At 29.5% G+C, this 21,938-nt stretch overlaps 1 protein-coding gene across 1 annotated transcript in view; it reads left to right on the plus strand.

The window, feature by feature from the left end:
- pkaap (A-kinase anchoring protein pkaap) overlaps nucleotides 1-21,174 on the plus strand; it is a 61,073-nt gene extending 39,899 nt beyond the window's left edge. The window contains exons 5-8 of the mRNA XM_075365073.1: nucleotides 19-336; nucleotides 9,587-9,663; nucleotides 15,848-15,900; nucleotides 20,833-21,174. Coding sequence (XP_075221188.1) covers nucleotides 19-336; nucleotides 9,587-9,663; nucleotides 15,848-15,900; nucleotides 20,833-20,943 — 559 coding nt within the window. The 3' untranslated portion in view covers nucleotides 20,944-21,174. The remainder of the gene's footprint in view (nucleotides 1-18; nucleotides 337-9,586; nucleotides 9,664-15,847; nucleotides 15,901-20,832) is intronic.
- Nucleotides 21,175-21,938: the final 764 nt, after the last annotated feature.

The following is a 21,938-nucleotide window of genomic DNA, read 5'->3' on the forward strand; positions in this document are numbered from 1 at the left end:
TTTATTATTGCTGTTTAGGTATCTGTCATTACAAGCCACATGTCCTCTTGGTGTAGATGATGCTACGCGATGTGAAGTAGAACAGGGTATTTGTGTTGAATCGTCAAGACCAAATCCTGATTGTTTTCAACCAGCTTTACGTGTAGCATTGACTTATTTACATATTAATTGGTTAAGACCTTTTACATCATCTCAATATTATGTTCATTTACTGTCTGATTTAATGAGGTCTTCACGTGCTACTAGTAGTCCAGCTAGTTCAGTTACTGATGTTAGTATTGATACCAGTGTTAAACATGATCCTGATTCAATATGGAGGAGAAGACGTCAGCACAGGTAACACATGTAATTTTTTATTTAGTTAGGAGGTATCTAAGTAAATTCTTCAAAATATTTTAATTCTAATGAAAATTTTAATTACTTTCAGGTATTGTTAAACATCTGGTTACATCTTATTGTGTTCAAGTAATTATGTTACTTATGCACATGTGTTCATTTGTTATTTTGTTAATTAGATCTTACAGCATTTTAAGGAGAAAATTTTAAGGACAGTTAATTAAGTCTATAGTCTGAATTTTTCCGAATTTTATTGTTTACTTCTGCTTTGTCTTTTTTATTGCTTATATGATGTCCTTATGCTTTGTGTGCTACTTGAATGTAAAAAAAAAACTTTAAAAACTTAATAAAAGAAAAAAATTACTCTAAAACTCCATTTTTAATGAACTTAAAAACTGAGGCGGTTAATTATTTGACTAGCTTGTATTTCTTTTTTTTACTTTTAATTAATTTAAGCCTTTCTTAAGAGGAGACTTACCGGTCCTACCTTCACATTGTTATTTTGTTATTTTAACCAACTTTATGTTCCTTTTTCTAGAAATTTGTTTGAGGTACAACTCTCAAATTTTGACCACTTATTTTAAGGTACTAGTTACAAACATCTAACTAAAATATTTTGTCTGTCTTAAAATTTACATTTTATATAATTTTTTTAAAAAATCCCTAAAAATTCCTCATTTTTCTAATGGATTTTGTCATAACTCTGTTATATATTGTCATACGGCTATGATTTTAGTTCTAGTCATGCAAAATAGCCTCAGTATGCTACTATAAAAATTTCTTGCTCCTACATGCAGTAGTTTTTTAAAAAAAGGTACATAAATATGAAAAAATCAAATTTACGGGAAATGAGCTTCGAAGTTTATGTTGATTTCTACTGGATATGTTAGCTATTAAAACTTGCCTGGTTCATAGTCTGACTCTTCATCTGGCTGCAGTTTTCTTTTTACTTGGCTCTTTATCTTCCTTTTTTCTTTAATTAGTTCTTGGAGTGCATATTCTGTTTTCCTGACGCAAATGAAATCAAGCATGTGCAGTGACTTCACTAATTGTTTACTAAATTCTATGTTTAATCTTTTTATGACTAAGCTTACTGTAGAAGCCATCATTAAATGATAATACAGCATCACACACTCCAAGAGATAGAGTTTTTATTGTAACAAATACATTTTTAAAAAGTTTTGTCCAAACTATATTGTTAAAACTCTCATTTGGATGAAGACGTTTTTTTCAATAACTCATATAAATAGTCTCTATAAATAGGTTTGACTAGCTTTAAAATTTCTTCATTCAAAATAATACCATGTATGTATCTAGAACCTTCGGCTTTTGCTTTGTTAAATTTACACCACAACATATCACCTGGTGGACAAAGATAATACTGCGTATTCTGTAAAAATAGGAAAAAATCCAGAAAACATGTGTTGCCAAAAAAGTTAATAAAAATATTTCTAGTTGTCATAGAAATATAATTTAGGTACCATTGGAAAGCGGGAATTTCAAACTATATTTTTATGGTAAAATCTAAAAATCAATAAAATTTTCATTTTCGATGGTAAGTCTCCCCTTAACAGTCATCTGCACTGATTCTAATTCATTTATTTCATAAAGAAGTTTCTATTATGGTCCCACCATTATAAGTTTCTACTTTGAAACTTTAAAGTGGAAAGTAGAATATTTTTTAAAAAAGTATTATGTGATCATTTAGGTGGCTTGAAGATATTTTTCATTTGTTGTAATCATTGCATTATTATTGATTGTTATGGTGTAATAAATAATATTAATCTTGTCGTCAGTCTGATGTTTAAAATATTTTCATGTGGAATTTTGTGAAACTGTTGGCCAATCACATTTCCTTATTGCATCGCATTTCTCTTTGTGCCTGTCTATGCTTTTTTTTTTGGGCTGTTCTCTTTTTTTTACTTTTATCAAGATAATCATTTCTTGCTTTTTCTGTTATATTGTGAACAGGTTTTTTCATAAACCTTTATAAATAGCAGCAATTCATTCTTGTTGGTTGAGAGTTTGAGTAGAATTAATCCAAGACTTTATTATTGTAAATAAAGTCTATTTACACATCTATTTTTTAACTGCAAAATTATTCTGTAAAATCCCTTGATAAAGTGGGTTGATAAGATTTTTTGTTGCCTCTCAAGGAAAAAAAATTGTTAATGTTGGCATTTTTAATGTAGAATTAATGTTAATTGTTAGAATACTTTATTTTGGTTAATTTGGGTTATATCTCTATATCAGCAGTTACTGCAAAGTTGTGATACATAATTGGACTTGGGCATCCAATAATGGTTTTATGATATAAGTTTGGATTCGGATAATTTTTTTAATCATTAGTTTTTAGTTTTAAAAATAAAGTCCTATGGAATGTTAAATAATTTCAAGTAATTTTTCACGGAGGTGGATATAAATCAGGCGTCTGCAGCTTAGCCCTTGTAATTAAAATGTTTTTTCTGTTGTGTGCCATGAATCACTATTATTAATTTATTTTTAAAAATAAACCTGCCTTTAATATGTTGTCTAGCATAGATTTTATTTTTACATAAAACTTTGTAATATTATAATTTCTTTTTGTACTATCATAAATATTTATCTAAAAATGTTGGTTATAATAATAATCATCTGTTCACATAATGGCTTAACAGTACTCAGGCTTTTAAAGTTATGTTAAAAGACAGAAATAGAGAAATTTATTTTGCTGTACATTTGTACAGAAAACTTTCCTGTACGGAAAGTACAGAAAAACTAAAAGGTTAGCCATAGCCAGTTGACTGTATCAGTAAAAAATAAACCTTAATACACCTAATTTTTTAAATCTATTAGTGAGTAAAACTTTGTAATATGTATTACAGGTTAGTAAAATAAATGTTTAAAGAAAAGCTTTTATTAAACAATTTTTTGATTTGAGAACCTCCAATGTTTATAATTGCAATAATCATGCAATGAAGTTTCCTTCATGATTTGTTGTTCCTTTGACCTTTTTGTTGTTAATCATTCCTTTTTCTGAAACTTATTTGTACTTTGTAAACCTTATTATATCCTGGATTATATCTTCATCTTTTTCTTCCATTAGAGTTACCTGCACTTCTTTCCCAGAAGATTCTGTAGCATGCATTTCTGTCTTATCAAGTGCATCTATCTATCTATCAGTAAATTCATCTATCATAAAGTGATTGTAACTAGTCATAAGCTTGTTGTTTCTTTGAAGTAAATAAATAAATAAATTATGCCACACTACACAGCAGTTGAAGTAATTGGTAAGAAAGTGATAATAATATCATATCATAGGGTTTTTTAAAATTATAAAAACAACTGAAAACTTATTACCTAATTGATTTTATAATTTGTTTAATGCATACACTTTTGCAGTTCAAATGTATTAACTTAATTAAGATATTTGGTGTCTTCAACACCAAATAATAAAAAGTAATGAATATTAATAATAAATAATAAAAATAAAATTATATTTATTAATTTTTTCTTGTAGTCTGTCAGTTGAGTAGTTTGCTCATATAGACCTTTCTGCCCTGTACTAAAATTTTAACCTTAGCATATTTTACTACATCCTAAATCCTCAATTACTTGTTTTGTATATTCATATCTTTTTTCCTCTGTGATTTTTATCATCTATATGCCCCAATATGGCCAAATTAGATAAACTTGAATGTGTTATTAACATGGCCCACAAACCTAGTTCACCTTTACAAAATACTGCCACAAATTTCTCTCATCTTTATATGTCTCTTCATTTCATTGACTCATTCAATTTTTCAATGTTTTCCTAAATTGCTATTTTCAAAGGCCTCTATTCTCATTTCCATTTTTTTTTGTACTGTTTGTCTCAATGCTGTAAAGCATTACATTGATATTTTTAAGAATTAAGTTAGCAAAAACAATTCTTTTGTTGTATATGTCCACATTCCCCTCTGTACTAATATCTCAAAGACAAAAGTATAAAAACCGTTTACCACCTAGAGTACAGAATTTAATAATGCTTCTCACCTTTTGCTTATAATTTTTTTAATAGCACTTTCCAGGTTTTCCCTCATCATCAGTTAAACTTTTTCTTCCAAATCACACATTAAATTCAAAACATTAAAATTATAACATAAAAATATGTAGTAAAAATATTAAAAATATAAAGGTAACAAATTAAAAATTTTTTTATTATATGGCTAGCCACACATACAGTACTGTACTGATTTTTAAGAATGTATATTTAATTTTAGCACTGATCTCTTTTCTTTTTTTTTTTTTTGCATGAAAGCTCTTCTTGCTTGTGCCAGTCCACTTTTGATATCCATATCACTTTATAATCTACTTCTTAAATAACAAAATTCTCCAAATTCAGGTGTATTGTGTACTATTTCTTAATATTTAATTCCTCATTATCATCCTTCATTGTCACATTTCATTACTTTTGTTCTATTCTTACCTAATTTTAAAGTCAGTTTCTCTTAGCCATAAATCCTCATACTATTCAGTATTTCTTCTAACTTATCTTTGAGATCTGTAAAAAGGACAGTGCTATCATCAAACCTTAACACCTTTATTTTTTATCACTGGATTGTTAACTACTCTCTAAAATTGTTCTTTCAATTCATGCATAAATTGAAAAGCATCAAGGTTAACTACATGTTATCTTGCTCCATTCTGAATCAGCATTGGTCTTCCTTCACCTTTTACCCTTATAACTAGTATATAATTCTTGTACAAGTTATATAATTACTTTTGTTTCCCTTTATTTAGTTCTAAATTTTCTTAAAATTTTATTCCATTCTCTATTACCAATGCTTTATCCGAATCTACAAATGTGGCAAGTGGTTTTGTTCTTTTGACTGGACTCATAATAGCCTCTCTTTTCTATCCATGCCCTTTTATATACTAAAAATAATGTATACTAAAATATGTTTTTTAACAATGTAAAATTTATAATAATACATAATAAGTAGTACATAAATGTATACTTGGGTAAGTGTAAATGGGAATATCATCTGTAATTTATGTATTTAAACATGAAAATTTGTAAAATTAACTTGCGTAACTTTTTTAAGCAAGAAAATTGTAATTAAAAAAATAAATTACTAAATTTCTGAGGAAGATAACCATAAACAAATAATATAATATAATAATATCTAAAAGTAATAATATATTTTATAAAGTAAAACAAAATAACTATAACTGTCAGTTATATTTCTACAAATAAATAATCATTTCTGTGAAAGTCTCTATCATAGGGTTTGCTTTCCTCCCTTTGTCAAAGTATTATCACAATAGAATTATGGAACTCTTCATAGAAATGATTTATAATGCACAATTTTGTTAAATGTGTTTTTTTATGCAACAATAATGGTAAAAGAAATAAATAAATTGTATATAATAAAATTAAAGAATGAATTAATTATTTTTATTTTATAAAATGTTTTTCTTGAATTTTTAAAAATATTTTTTGGCTGCATGAGAAAATCATATGAATTATGGTTTGGGAATGTTTTAATATGAACACTAAAAAAACATACTGGGTTAAATATTAAATTTGTATTTTCCTTCTGTACTTTGGTCGTGAGATGAAATAAAATTATCTTGTAGTTGACTGACTGCCATGATAGTTTTGTGTTTTGTTTGTTCTATATTACTCATATGCATCAATTCTGTAAATAGATATAGCCAATCTGTATAAAAATTCATTGACACTAAATTCACAACATATGGATTGTAAAAATAATTCATGTAGCAGAGTTACTTAATATCATCAGTCATTAGTTTAGAAAGAGGAGACCTTATGTAAAATAAGTGTTTAATTATTTTTAATATGCGTTATTTTTAGATTTATAATATTTAATTTGTCTTATATGTCACTTTAGTGATATATCCAAGTCTCTTTGAAGGGACTGTTCAGGCCTTGTGTTCCTCCCAGTACTTTTTCATACGTCCTGATTTCTGTGCCCTTTCTGGTGTTGAAAATGTTTGTGTTGTGAGTTTCTTGTGAGTGTGAAGCAAGTATTTTTGTCCTTTATTTTTTCGTTTAATTTTATCTTTTCTGTAATGTCTTCTGGTATAAGGCCAATTTCCTCTATATTCTCTCATATTTCTCTGATCCATCTGTGTCCTGTCTTGGTGTTTTTTGAGTCAAGATTGTACTGTACCAGTTTTTTCACACGTCTTGAGTCATGCATTCTCATGATTTGTCCAAACAATCCTATTTCCTCTTATGCGTGGTATCAGTAATGGGTTCTAACTCTTTATATATGATTTTGTCGGGCATGATTCACCACCTTCTGTATTTAGGGAACTTTTTGTTGATGCAAGTTCTTCCACTCTTCTGAAATCTGTCAATGTGCGATTGTTTATTCAGCTGGAAGAGTGTTTCTGCTCCATAAGTGGCTTCTGGTTTTATAACTGTTGTAGTGTCTTATTTTTGCACTTATTGATAGGTATTTTTTATTGTAAGTGTACCAGGTTAATTTTTGAGCTTTAGTTGTTTCTTCTTAGTTGGATTGAGGTTTTTTCATTTAGATTGTTTGTTATTATTTCTCCGAGGTATTTAAATTGGGTTACTATTTTAATTTTATTATCGTTTATGTTTACTTCTTTTAATTGTGTTAGTTTTTGCGGCATAATTTCTATTCTTTCAAATAATATTTTGAGGTCAATTTTATTTGCAATATTTCTATATCTGTGATTTAGCTTTGTCAATATCGTTTGATAGCAGTGCCAATTCGTCGGCGAAACCAAGACAGTTTGTTTTGATTTTTCAGCCTATTTTTACTTTTGGGGGCATTTTTAGAGCCATTCCCTCATTACCATTTCTACAGTACAGTTGAATAATAGCGGTAAGAGCCCATCGTCTTGGTGTAGCCTGCTTTGGTCTCCGAGAGCTCACTTCTGAATTTTACCTTTGACTTAGTGTTTGTGAGGATCAGTTTTATCATTATTAATTTGGTATCTAGTCAAGGTGTAGAATTTTTATTAGTGATTCTCTATGGATACAATTGTACGCTTTCTTGAAGTTAACAAACGTTATCAGAATGTCTCTGCTTCTTTTTCTGTTGTAATCTGTTATTAGCTTGAGACTCATGATCTGGTCTGGACAGCTCCCTGGTATTCTCCTAGTTCTTTCTCAGGTTGTAAACCAATCCTGTTGTGGAAGATTCTTGAAAGAATTTTATATGTTGTGTCTAGGAGTGATATTCCTCTGCAGTTATTGGGTCTGTTTTGTTCATATCTTTGTATAGCAGATGAGTGAGGGCTGTTGTCCATTGTTCTGATAATTTTTCTTTGACTCAGATGTTGACAAGCTGTTGATGATGGGCAATTTTTGCTGGCCTGTTTATTTACAGATCTCTGCAGAGGTCTGATCTTTTCCCACCGTTTTGTAATTTTTATCTCACAAAGTGCTTGGTAGACTTATTTTATCGTGTGAGGGTTGATGTTCTCCAGTTGTGTTGTGGTGTTGGTGTAATGAGGTGCTAGTGTCGGAATTTAGTAGTTCCATTGGTTCTTTGGAATTTAGGAGTTTGTTGAAACATTTAACTAGGATTTTCATGTTGTTTGTATTGTTATGGGCCAGATTATGGTTTTCATCCTTCATTAATTTGGATTGGGGGTTTGTATTTTTGGAGTTTTTGAAGGTCTTGCAGTAGTCTCTCGACTGCTTTTTGATGAATTCTTCTTGTATTGATTTCAGTGTGTCTTTATGGCATTGTCTTTTTATTTTCCTTAGAGTTAGTTGGTTTCTTTTATTTGTTTTCTAGATTTTGGAAGGATGTTTCTGATTTTTGGGATTGTTGTAATAGTCATGCCTGATGTCTCTTCTTCATTGTTTCGTTGCATTCACTGTCTTACCATTGAATTTTTTTATGGGGTTTTATCGGGCCAATTCTCCTGCATTTGTTTAAGGTTGTTGACTAGATCTTCGATTTTATCCATGATTGTTATGGCTTGGTTTTGTTGCTTCCTTTGGGGATTGAATTTAATTTTAATTTTGACTACGTAGTGATCTGAGCCTGTGCCTACTCCTCAGAGAACTTTTAAATATAGATCTCTTTGTGGTGGTGTTTGTCCATATAGACATGGGCTAGTTGCCATTCTCCTTTAGTGTTGTCGGGGTGTTTACAAGTTTTTTAGTTTTTAAGGTTTCTTCATGAAATATGTTAATTTCCAGATTAGGTTGTGGTTTCTGCAGGGACTGATTCGTCTCTTCTGTTTTCATTTGTTCCCTTTTGGGCAGACCATTTTTCGATGATGTGGTATCTTCTTTCTTTGCCTAGTTGAGTGATGAAGTCTCCGATTAGTTGTTTAACATGATTTTTGGGGATGTTATTTATGGTCTAGTAGAATAGGTTTCACAACTTTTCTGTTTCTTTACAGTCTTTTAGAGATTTGATTTTATTATTAGTGGGGGTGTGGGTGTTTATTATGGTGTAGATTTTATTAGTTGCTTTTAGGGTGAGTGTTGAGATTCTTGGGGACTGTGATTTGAATTCTTGTATGGAGTTTATTATTTTGGCTGACCAAGAAGCCTGTTTGAAACTGTGGGACACTTTTCATTACTCTCTTCTCAGGTATACCTTTTTAGAGCCTATATCCTTGAGATTCCATGGCATCCTAGTTGGTGTTTCTTATTTCCTGCAGTCCCAAGATGAAAATTTTGTGCTGATCTATTAGATTGGTTATTATTTTAAGTTTACCAGTCTGCATGAGTGAGTTTACATTGTGTGTTGAAATGTTGGTGATTTGCTTCAGTTTGATTTTAGATTTTGTGTTGTTCTTGTTCTTATTTGTGTATGTGGTGTTAGGATATACCAATGCTTCCAGTTGCATTTTATCTTCTAAAAAGCAGCCACAGTATCCAAATGCTGAACTCTGGTGTTACTTGGTTCAGCCGGTGTAGTATTCCTTAAAAAACATCTCGTGGTTGACTATCAAGAGGTCTGTTGTGGTGGGTCTAAGTCCCAAGTTACAACTCTAGGTGTGATCTAGTGAAGTGATAGTGGGGTATGACTTGATGATAGATGAAGTTTGTTTAGATTCAGTTCACCGGTAAAATTTTTCTTATTTGTTTTGGATATATCCAGGCGCACCTTGTGGAGGCTTGATTTGACTTTTGTTAAAGTTGTTATTTTGGAGAAAGTTAAAAAGTTTGAACCTCAACATTACATCCTGTGTTATGTTTATTGTATAGTATATATTTATTACAATTACTTCAAAGTTTGTTTTTTCTTCTTCCTGTTTATAGTGGACTTAGTATTGGACGTATTGATCAGTTGGGAAGATTTGAAACAGATATTGAGCCTGAGCCAGATAGAAAATCAGGTATTTGAAATATTTTTAATTCAATAAATTGTTGCTTGATAATTTGTATCATTTTGTGCTTATCATAAAGAATTATGCTAAAATGTCTTGGAACATAAAGCTTGTTATAGTTAATATTAATAAAATAACTACATGAGAGAGATATATGATATATTACAAGTATAGTTGGTGGTCAGTTTAACAACACTGTTCGCTATGATTAGGGTTTGACCATACTTTATTATAGAGGCCTTTAGTGTGTTCTTACTTGTTTCTGATATCTCTTTATTAAAGATAAATGTTAGAAAAAAACCTTGTCCTTAACTTTGGCTGGAGCAAAATCTTACTATGAACATAAAAATGATTAACGTAGTTGACTTTCAGTTTAAATATACATTCGCAAATGTGGTATAAATTAGTGGATAAAATAGATAAATTGGATTTGGGATATGAAATTATGAAGATTATTAAAACAGTAATAAAAGTGGGTAAACAATGATGGCTATAAAAAAAAATTTCTATTGAAACTGCCATGTTTAGTAATTTTGCAATTAACAGGAAAATTATTAAAAATATCAAAAAAAAACGTTTAATAACTAATAATTATTATTCTATTTGAAGAATTTTTATTTTTACTCAAAACAAAGAAATAAAATCTTGCATCCCTCTTATTAATATTTCTAAACTTTGATATTTTCAAAGTTTGTATTATTATTTAGCGCATTCCTTTAACTATTCTTTTCATTTTTCATTCATTTTTAGAATGTCAAATTTTATATTAAAAAATAGGTTAAGATCATTCAATTTACCTTGTAGATTTCAGCAGAGATTTGATTTATTTTCCACATATATTCCTTTTTTAGTTAACCTAAAATTAACTTTTATAGTAGTATATAAAAAAAAAAAAAAAACAAATTACTGTTGTCATAAGTTAGAGTAAACTGAATCCTAAGAGTACAGACTTAAGTTAGTAATGAAATTGTAAATTATTTTAAACAAAAAATTATTTTATATTTAATGGGATTTTTAGTGAATAAAGTCCAAAATCTGGCCTCCAAATGAAGTTGTTGTAACTACTTCAGTTGTTTTTATGTTGTAACACAGTCATAGTCACACTGATCTGTCGTGTGGGTTTGTCACCACCACTACCTTATTTAAATTAAATGTTTGAAGTTCCTAAATCTATCGCTCACACAATCATTACTTGATCAGTCAGTATTTAAATCATCTATAATAATGATATTTTTAAAAATTATCAAATTTTATCCAAAAGATTGAACAACCATCCTTTCAAAATTTGATAAATGTCTGTTGGCACTCAATAGGTTGCTATAATGAGAAGTGGACCATTATTTTCTTTTACATTAATTACAATTAAATCTAGTTAAACACTGAAGTCCTTAATGTTGAGACTCAGAACAATTTAGTTAAAAAATAATAACTACTATCTTTACACAGATTTTAGTAGTTATAACACTTCTGTTTATAACTATTCAAAGTCTGCAGATTCAAATTGATCATATTATATTCAGATAGCAACATGAAGTTTATCATATTCAACACTTCAATTTTAAATAATAGGCTAATAATATTAGAAAATTATCATATTTAGCATTTGTTTATGATAATGTAATGTACATAATCATTACATTACCATAATCAGCCTCAATTCACTTGATACTTCCATAACAAGTACTTACTTGATAATCATCAAGTAAGTCACTTGGAACTTAAAATAACATAAAATTTGTTATTGGATCATTCCTTTTTTTCTGAATCAGTTTTTTTGTATTCATATCAGAATAGACTTAAAATGAATGCCAATCTTAAGACAATATCCTTTTATTAAGATACATTCCATCCATTCTTACTAAGATATTTTGCCAGTAAGTCAATATTTGTATCTATGAATAACAGCTCCTCCTTGCAAATACATTCAAGATGAGATTGCATGGCTTGTATACTGATAATCGATCTTGGATTAGTTGTTTAATTTATCAGATCTTGGATCTGTTACAATTCTGTTTAAAAATAATTTATAATTTGGAAGTGTATTTTTTAATTTAGCTACTAGTCTCAGATAATTTTTATTATAAAATGTTTAATCTGTTGTATTCAAATTCTCAGTGAATAGATGCTTTGCTTGGGAGCAACTTTCTGTATGCATATATTGAATATTAGAATTGTCCAAATAAGGAATTTTTAACTAAACTCTTTTTGGATTCCTTTTTTACTTTATTTATGTGTAGAAGCACATAAAATAAAATTTTATTTTACTTTTACAGCTTTGCTTGGCATATCTTCTGCAAATGTTTTGATGTTGCAGAAATGTAACTTTATTTTTATTGTTTGCAGAAATTTCTCATTTTATCAATAAGTGCTACAGTGAACTATATGTTGAAAAATGAACGTTAATATTCTTCCTCCTGCTCAATTATATTTTCTTGATCAAAATATCACTTTCAGTATAGTTATTTTCTGGTAAAGTTTGTTGTTATTATTATTTAATAAAGGTATGATTTTTCTTCTCTTAGATGAACCAAGTCATCTGATTGAATATCCATAATTTCACTCAGGTCCAGCACATTTTAATTCCAACATCCTGAGGTGATGATATTTGTAAACTTTCAATATTCCTTGTAGTACAGTCTTATATTAGAATTTTCATTCTTTCAATAATGATTGAATGAGCTGTCACACCACAGTCTTATTGATTGTTTCCTCTCATCAAGTGTATTGTTAATTAGTTACAGTAGCAGTTCAATGTTATATTCTTGTAACTCATTGAATCTTTTTCACTTGGATTTTTTAGAGTACTGTAAAATTTTTATTCGGAAATGTGTACAGATCAAGATTCAGAAGCTGTTATAATAGGTTTACCAGAGGATGAACCTGCTTGTGTTTTAATATTATAAGCCTCGTAAATTTGTTTAATTACACCAGTGATTTTTTTTTACACAACCCTAGATTTTTATCCAGAAATTAAATTCTTATCTTTTTCATGTTTGGGGTTATAACACAATGTGGGGAATCTTTCTTGTTTTTGTTGCTAAAAGCACAAAAGCTTTAATCTGCTGGATTAGTTTCTGATTTGAATAGTAATAATACCAATAAATTACATTTAATCCAATATAAGTGAATTTTATCAATATAACTGTAGTCTAAAAAAAATAAATAAAGGAAAATTCATGACATGTAAATGTTAAATCACAATAAAATTATAATTAATATAATTAAAAAAATGATTAAAATTAGTGTAGAAAAGCGAGATCAGTTCAAAAGGAATAAAACAGCCCATAAAACAGAAATATCACAAGGAATTAAACAATTTTAAACAAAGACAAAAACTTATTACTTATATTAAGTAATAAGTTATAAAATAACTCTTGCTATAAAATAATCTAATTAGTGACTGCTATATTGATAAATGTCATTGTGACAATATTTGAGAATTTACAGCAAGGACCAACGGAAATTAAGGGGAAGTTAAAGAAAATTTTGGAGAGATTGAAAAAAGTCTCTATTGTAGTTATAAAAATGGTTGTGTTTAATGACAAGAGCTCAATGATTGATATAAGAAAAAGAGTGAAGCAGGCCATTATTGATAAAATAGTAAATGAAATGAAAAGAGATAAAATGGATTTAGGGTGCAAGATGAAGTCACCTCATCGGGCATATGTAGATAATGTTGTGTAATAAATCTAGTGCAACAAACTGGTAAGTGTGTTTTATTGAACTAAGGAAGCTATAATTGTTTTTAATTATTCATGCAAGATATAGAGTTGGTAATCTTCAAAATTTTATGAGACAACTAATGGTCTATTCACTGATATTGAGGTGTCGATGTTGATTAACTAGGCAAGCAATTATAATTAGCTTTGATTAGCAACTGAGTAGGAAGGGTTGACAAAGAAAAATTCATGGACTTAAGTGTTCAGCTAAATTATGGAGAAATATTATGCATGTGTTAGGTTGAAATGGAGGTATATGAGTAATATTGTGCAAGAAAATAGGTAATGATTGAGTTTATGAACTCCAGTAATGCCCATAAGGGTGCATAATGGAAGGGTGGTGTGGTGACCAGGATCATCACAAGATCAGTAATGCAATCCATCTGAGAAAAAACACTTCTCTTTACTTGTAACATAAAAAATGAAGTAAAAATAGCTTGAAATAAAAAAATTAGAAAATTGGGATAAAATGATGTATTTATCTTGACAATAAAAATTTTAAGAAAGTACATTACAGCTGTATTAACATTTCATCCAGTAAAACAGAAAAAAATATTTGTTACCTCAAGTTATTTCTTCAATACCTGATAGTTGCTGCTGTTATTGAACTATTGTCATTGTTTCCCAAATTTATCACAATATCTTTAATAATATTTTCACACAAACTGTTCGCTTCCCATGCTTTTTTCTTCTTCTTTAATTACTTGTTGAATATATTTTTTCCAAGCATTTGTATATACTTTATAAAAACCTGTCAATACTTTTTTGACATCACGTAACTTAAATGTTGTATTATTACTACTAATGTAGCCTTTGACTTGTGCCCAAATCAGTTCTGTCAGGTTAAAATTGCAATGTTATGGAGGAAGATATAACACAATATAAGTTTTGTATTCTGTGATTTCATCTATAAGAAAATGAATATATTTCTGTTTAACTGATCTTACTGTTTTTAAAAGTTCTAATTTTTATATGTCTTTGGTGTACGTGATTTTCTTTGGTTTTAACCATTGTGCAATTTCTGATTTTTGGGTCGAAGCATTTGGAACTTTCTCAGTTTTCAGGTGACAGTCTTTTTAAACGACTGCATAAAATTATCACCGTTCATTTCATGTGATAGTCTTGGGAAGATCTGGATTCAAATACCCGTAAAACACAATTCAAAAACCCATTTTCACTTCCTACATGTGTTACTATTAATCGTTTACATTTTCCATCTGGGATTTTCATCCCAGTTGACAAACCTTTCATAAAAGTATCTTTTGCACTCTTTATTTCTTTATCTACCGTACCTTTTCCCGTACATGCCCTACATTAACCTAAGCTTCATCAAGATAAAATGTCTTATCTCCTTCATAAAATCACTTAATATGTTCAAATCAAATATGTTCTTGTTCAATCAATAAAAAATTAATTTTTCTGTATATGAAACGAAATTCAATGATTTTAATAAAACACAATATAATTTATTTCTAGAAAAATCTGGAAGTCCAGAATCAGTATTCATTGTATTTAATATTTTGTTCAAGTTAAGAATCTGTTATTGAAATAAAATTAATGAACTTTTTTCTGATAGTGTTTTAGTAAAATCATTCAACTTTTCAATTGTTTTCAACATGCTTTCTAGTCTTTTCAGGGCTAATATGTTTACCATCAATTTTGTGTTTTTTTATTATGTTAAAAATAATTCTTTCACTAATGCCTGTTACATTACTTACTTTCCGGGCAATGTATCTTGACTACAGTTTCAGGGTTATCTTGTTTTTAAGGTATTTTATACATTGCTGATTATTTTTTTTTTAGAGCTACTTAAAGGTTTTTCCAGTTTTTGTTTCATGACAGAATCACACATTGTTAAACCCTGATTGGCACAAGAACACGGTAAATTAAAATTAATGAAAATAACACTGAATTAAATTTATAAAAGTGAACTATAAAACTGTATCTTACTGTACAGAGTAACCCCCATAATATAGACTACTTTCTTTCATTGAACTGAATAATGGTGTGAAGCATTACAAATTATATCGTTATTAAACATCTATAACAAAGACTCAACAAAACGTTTTAAATGCTTATCATCGGCATGTAACGGTGCTAGACAAGTGATAGCTTATAGTACATTATTATACGCATAAAGTAATAACTGCACTTGCACATTGGAGTGACAGAATGAGAAATACTGAGTAATACTTGTACATGCTGAATTCATATTTTCATCTGCTCCATGGTTTTGTGATACAAGGTTTAGAAAGGTTTTTTTTTTATTCAATTTATTACTTTTTACCATTCCATTTTATAATAAATTTGTTTTGTTTATATTAGAAAGTTGTATATATGTTGCATTACCTTAAAAAATAAATTGGTAATCATTGAACAAAAGCTGAATAAGTAATTATTAAGTTTTTTCAATAATAATTAGTTAAAATGTTGAATTTTTTTTAAATTTGTTATGTGTTTTTTAATGTTTTTAGAATCTCGTATCACAAGAGTAGTCAAGAAATTAGTGAACAAGGATGAAGGAAAGGTAAAAAAATATACTACCTTAGAGAAATAAAATTGATTTTGAATAACAGGGTGTCTAATCCTGGTTTTCAGACTATATTTTATGTATTTATTTCCCTTTTAATGTGATATTAATTTATTCTCTGTTTAGTACAGGCTTAACCTAATTTAATATGCTATTGACTGTTCTTTTTATCATCTAATGATAAAAAGAATAAAGCCACCAGTATTGATTTTCCTTAAACTTTAATTTTATAAAATTTAGATTAATCATGTTTATTAAATGATGAATTTGATAAATATTAATAAAGATATAACTTATTAAAAAAATAAACGAGAAACAATTGAGCCAAAAATTAAACAAAGATTATATATTGTTAAACAGGTGTCTCGGAAGAAACGGGAAGAATTTTAGGACATGTTCTAAAAGTGAAAATAAAAAAAACAATTTATATAAATATGGGTTTGTAAATGCTTTTTTTTTTACACTGATTTCCATTCCCAGGGTAAAATGAAGCTATATAGAAATTATTAGTAGTTAAATTAAGGGATTTGATGATTTAGTTAATTTGATGATTTCATACTTTTTGATCTAAAAAACAGAATACAAAAGGTTCCAGAACTGTTTCTCTAGTAATTTCTGAGAAGATTATTATAAAATAACAAAAAATGACATTGCAAAACAATTATTTAGGCTTGATGTACGTAATAATTTTATAAAATTGGCAGTAAAAAACAGAATTTTGCAACACAATTTGTGGAGAATTTAATTCTGAGAAAATCTGTGCAACATTAATTGATTGCGAAGAAGAGTTTAAGGAATTTGATTTTTATTAGAAACAAAACAGACTGAGATGTAGCAGAATAATTGTATTGCAATTTTAAACCAAAACAAGAATTATCTTAATGTTGAAAAATATTTAGAAACAGAATTAATTATAAAAAATAAATAAAAACTTATTCAAAACCTACTATTCAGTTATTGTTCAAAATGTTCTCCTTTATGTTTACACAAAGATAAAATTGTATAAAGTTATTTCCAACCAGGTTTAATGTGGTGTTATTGATGAGCATATTACTGGATAATTTATTTTTGAGGATTGCTTATGGGAAATGTGTACTTAAATTTCTTAGAAAATAATTTGCCACCTCTTTTGGAAAACATGCCACTGCTAATAAGACAAAAACCTGATCCTTCAATTGAAACTAAGGCCTCCTTCAATTGATGAAAATGAGGGTTCTCCTCTCTTTCACCAAGTTTGGATTTATTTGACTGTAAGATCTGCAAACTACTAGATAGGCTGAGGTGGACCATTTAATTGGCCTTGTAGTTCATTTAATCTAACGTCAGTCAATTATTATCTGTTGGGTCATATTCGTTGTTAGTATATGAACAAAAGGTAACTGGCATTAGTGATAAGAATTTTCAGTGCAGTTGAAACCTTTTCATCAGAAACAATCCTGATTTAATAAGAGCCACCGTTTGAAGTTCTAAATAAGGTAGTTAAACAAAGAATATTGTGTGAACATGAAGTAGGGCATTTTAAACAATTATTATAATTGTACGTTTTTAATGTTTTTATTTTTTTTTAATAATTGATTTTATTTTTAGCTATATTATAATATTGAAATTATTTTATTTTGACTTAAATAGTATTCTGCCATATATTGGTCAGTTTTGGTTGTAATAAAAGTAAAATTTCTTAAACTCTTCATCATGCTCACTTGACATTATTTACGTAGATTTTCTCAGAAATAAATTCTTTGTAAATTTGTTCTCTGCCAAATTGATGAAGTTATTGTGTTCTTGATAATTTGTTTTGTCTTATTTTATTACAACTTTTCTGGTTAATTGTACGTGTTTTTTTGTATATTTATTTAGAAGTGTTGGTAAACAATGTATAGTTTAAATTCATGGTACATGCAGAACCACTCATGGCATTTGTGTTTGCTAGTAGGTGCTGTGGGAATACAATATATGTGCTTATACAATATATATGTCTCTTGAAAATTCAAGTAATTCATCAACATATTGAGTCACTGTGCTAATATTGAATTTAAATATTAACAACTTAACCACCAAAACATAATAATAGATAAAACCTAATACCAGTAGTTGACTTTTCCTGGATCCTTCATCATCAATTTGTACACAAATTCTATAATTACATAAAACAAATATTAAAAAACTTAAAATTTAGAAAACATAAAAACACTATTGATAACCCCAAAATCTGTATAAACAACACAACTCCACTACCATTACTGAAATCATTAATCAATCACTGGAGTCAATTATTCCAGTAATGGCAGTGGAGTTGTGTTGTTTGATTTTGTGATTATTTTAGTAGATTTTGTGGTTATTAAAATAGTGTTTTATGTTTTCTAAATTTTAAGTTTTTTAATATTTGTTTATATAATTATAGAATTTGTGTACCGACTTTCATGGGATCCCACAAAAGTCTACTATTGGTTTTATCTGTTACTGTGTTTTAATGGTTAAGTTATATATATATATATATATATATAGTTACCACATATATGTCTAATTTAATATCGGTGGGCAAAAATGGTAGCAATGATTTGAGAAGGGCACACAGTATACGGATGTGTGGATACAAGTATCATTCCCACCGCCCAGTTCTTCCACCATAGCGGTGCTGCAGCCCCACCACTCTCAGGCTCCAATAAAAGAGCTAGCACAAGAGTAAATTTGAATTCATCATTGACCACCATCTGGAGAAGACCAAGAAGAAGAAGAAGTTCCCTGGCTGGCTCAACGTGGGACCTCCTGGCGGATGCCAACATCCCCCGCCGGAGCAGCAGGCTAGCCGGTCCACCGAGGGAGTCGCTGGATGTGGATGCTACCTTCCTGCTCCAGCTCCAGCTCCAGCTTGCCGAGCTTCAATCGCCCTGGCCGGCGGACTCAGTCACAGGAGCCGGCCCAGCATGGGATCGCTTGGGGAGAACCACCTCAGTCGCGCCAGCGAAGGACGACCGACGCCGACCCGACCCTGCGGGGCTCTGGGGGCCACCACTGCCACACTGTAGTGGGGACCCAACTTCCACTGAGGGAAAGCTCGGTTGGACTTCAATGGACAAGCTGCAATTTCCCAACCTCGCCAGAGACCGGCTTCCGAACCCAACAGCTCTTCTCAGAGCTAACGCAAAAACCGGCCCTTTTCAGGGCCACCATGAGGTTAGTAAGTGCCACATGCCATCGAAGCCATTTGGCGACAATATGCATATATGAGGCATATTCATTAAGTAAGGGGCTGTTTAGTCATTAAAAAAAATTAACTCATGAGAAAAGGTATTTATTTACAGTTTTAGTTTACTACATATCTACTTCACTTTTCCACATAATCACCATTCAGTTCTAAGCACTTTTTGTAACGCCACACCAGTTTCTTTAACCCCTCTGCATACAAGTTCACCACCTGGGAATTCAACCAGTTGACAATGGCAGTCTTGAGTTTCTTGTTGTTTTCAAACTGTTGTCCACCAAGCCACTTTTTCAAATGCAAGATGAGGAAGGAGTCACTAGGTGCAAGGTCGGGACTATATGGAGGGTTGTCAAAAAGTTCTCAATGAAAATCTTGAATCTTCTTGGTTAAGGCAGCAGTGTGAGGACGTGCATTGTTGTAAAGGAGGATTGTGCTGGATGTTAGTTTCCTGCATCGTTGATTTTGGATCGCCTGTCTCAGTTTGGTGAGCGTTCTGCAGTACATGTCAGCTGTAGTTGTAGATCCGTTCCATTAAATCAACCAAAATGACGCCCTTTTCGTTACAAAAACAGTAGCCAACATTTTTCGACTCAAGTATAGAAATTGCTTAAACTTTTTGGTTTTGGGGAACTTGAATGGTGCCACTGCATTGACTGCTTTTTTGATTCTGTGTTTGTGTAGAATATCCACATCTCGTTGTCTGAAATAATGTGTGAAAGCAAATCATCTCCATCTTGTTGGTAGCGGTCTAAAAATGCTCATCCACTGTACATTCTTTGCTGTTTGTGTTGGTTGATGAGCATTTTCAGTACCCACCTTGCACACAGTTCGTGATATCTGAGCTTTTCTGTGACAATCGTATAAATAGAGGTGCATCCAACATGCAGAAATTCATCAGCCAGAGCACTAATCGTAAATCACTGATCACATCACAGTTTTCAGTTCACTTGTTCAATTGTTTTGTCGGTCTGAATACTGGGCCTGTCATTCCACTTTTCGTCATGCACATTTTTGCGGCCATTTTAAAGTCTCAACACCATTTTATAACCTTTTTTTCACTCATTACTGTAGGTCCATACACTAAGCACAACTCTTGATGAATTTCAGCAGCTGAAGATCCTTTTGCACACAAAAATTAAATCACAGCATGCTCTTCACAACTTGCAGGAGAAACAATTATCATGGACATTGTGATCTGCATTCATCAGCAGACAAAGAAATACTGAATCAAAACAACAATTGTAGTGGCTTCATAAATAGCCGATAGATGGCCCTGCATCTGTGAAACTGTGTTCAGACCCGCTAATATTTAAATATAAGTTGATAGCCCTTATTTTATGAATATTCCTTGTGTGTGTGAATGTACACCTATAAAGCAACTTGTCCTGACTGACTGATTCATTAATGACCAGCAAAAACTACAAAACATAAATTGATGAAAATATTTATAAATGCTCTTCTTACAGTGTAAGTACACACTAAGAAAGGATTTTTTGAAGTTCCGAGTATATATGGTTTTATATTAAATAATGTATAAGTATTAAATAATAAAATAAAAATAATAATGTTTTTTAAGTATTAAATGTTTAAAATATATATATATATATATATATATATATATATATATATATAAATGTTTTTTAAGTATTAAACGTTTAAAAAATGTATATATATGCTATATCAAAAACATTAAACATGAATTTATATTGTTCAAATATGATTTTCAGGCACAACAAGAAATGGCATGGCAAGTGGCTGAGATGATAGTTAGAAATATAACAAATGTAACAATGGGAGGAGGTAACAGTCAAAGTGATGATGATGATGATAATACATGACGGTCTTCAAATATTGTAATATCGCAAGTGTTAGTAATATTTATTATGGTAATATTTTAACATACATAATAGTTTATTGTATGTAAAAGGTAGATAATTACCATCATTTTTAATTGTTCCAATCAAGACATAGTCATCCCATTCATTGAGTATATACATACATGTATATATACAGTAGAGATATTACTATCTGTTGTGAACAAAATGAATGCAGCCAATGAATAAAATAGTTTCTAGTACGTATTTGTATTAATGTATAAATGTAAATAATACATATATTTTATATTATTATAAACATCAGTTTGTTTATATATATATATATATATATATATATATATATATATATTTTAAACATTTAATGTTTAAAAATCTAAATCATTCCTTCATAATTTATTGTCTTATTTATTTATTTTTTTTATAATTTATCTACATTCGTTAGAAATATGAAAATAAAACTAAAATTAATATTTTGGAATGTGTCATTATTATAATAACTTTTCTTTATGGAGTAGTTTTTTTGAAGCTTCTGTTTTTGTAGAAGTGTTGCTAAGGTGATTGATGAGTTAGAAAGTGATGAAAACTGCATTGTTGAGTTTACATAATTTAGTTTTTATCAGAAGTTTTGAATTCATTAAAATTTTGTTATTAAATTAAAATTTCATTTGTGAATTTGTTAAACTACATTTATTAAATTAAAATTTCATTTGTGAATTTTTTAAACTACATTTATTAAATTAAAATTTCATTTGTGAATTTGTTAAACTACATCACCGTTATATAAAATATGTTTTTATTTTTTATATTTCATAATTCCATCTCACTTCAACAAATTTTAAGAAAATTTACCAGGTTTACCATACATTTGTGAAATTATTAGATTTTCTTTTGGAAGAATTTTAATTTTTTTATTGACCCTTTGGCTGCCTAACTAGTATTTAATATCCCTTATCTGAGTTCGTTACTGTTTTGTGAGATCCATATGTATTTAAAATGAT

The sequence above is a fragment of the Lycorma delicatula genome, chromosome 4 (assembly GCF_047948215.1).
Source record: "Lycorma delicatula isolate Av1 chromosome 4, ASM4794821v1, whole genome shotgun sequence".
Lineage (NCBI taxonomy): Eukaryota > Metazoa > Arthropoda > Insecta > Hemiptera > Fulgoridae > Lycorma > Lycorma delicatula.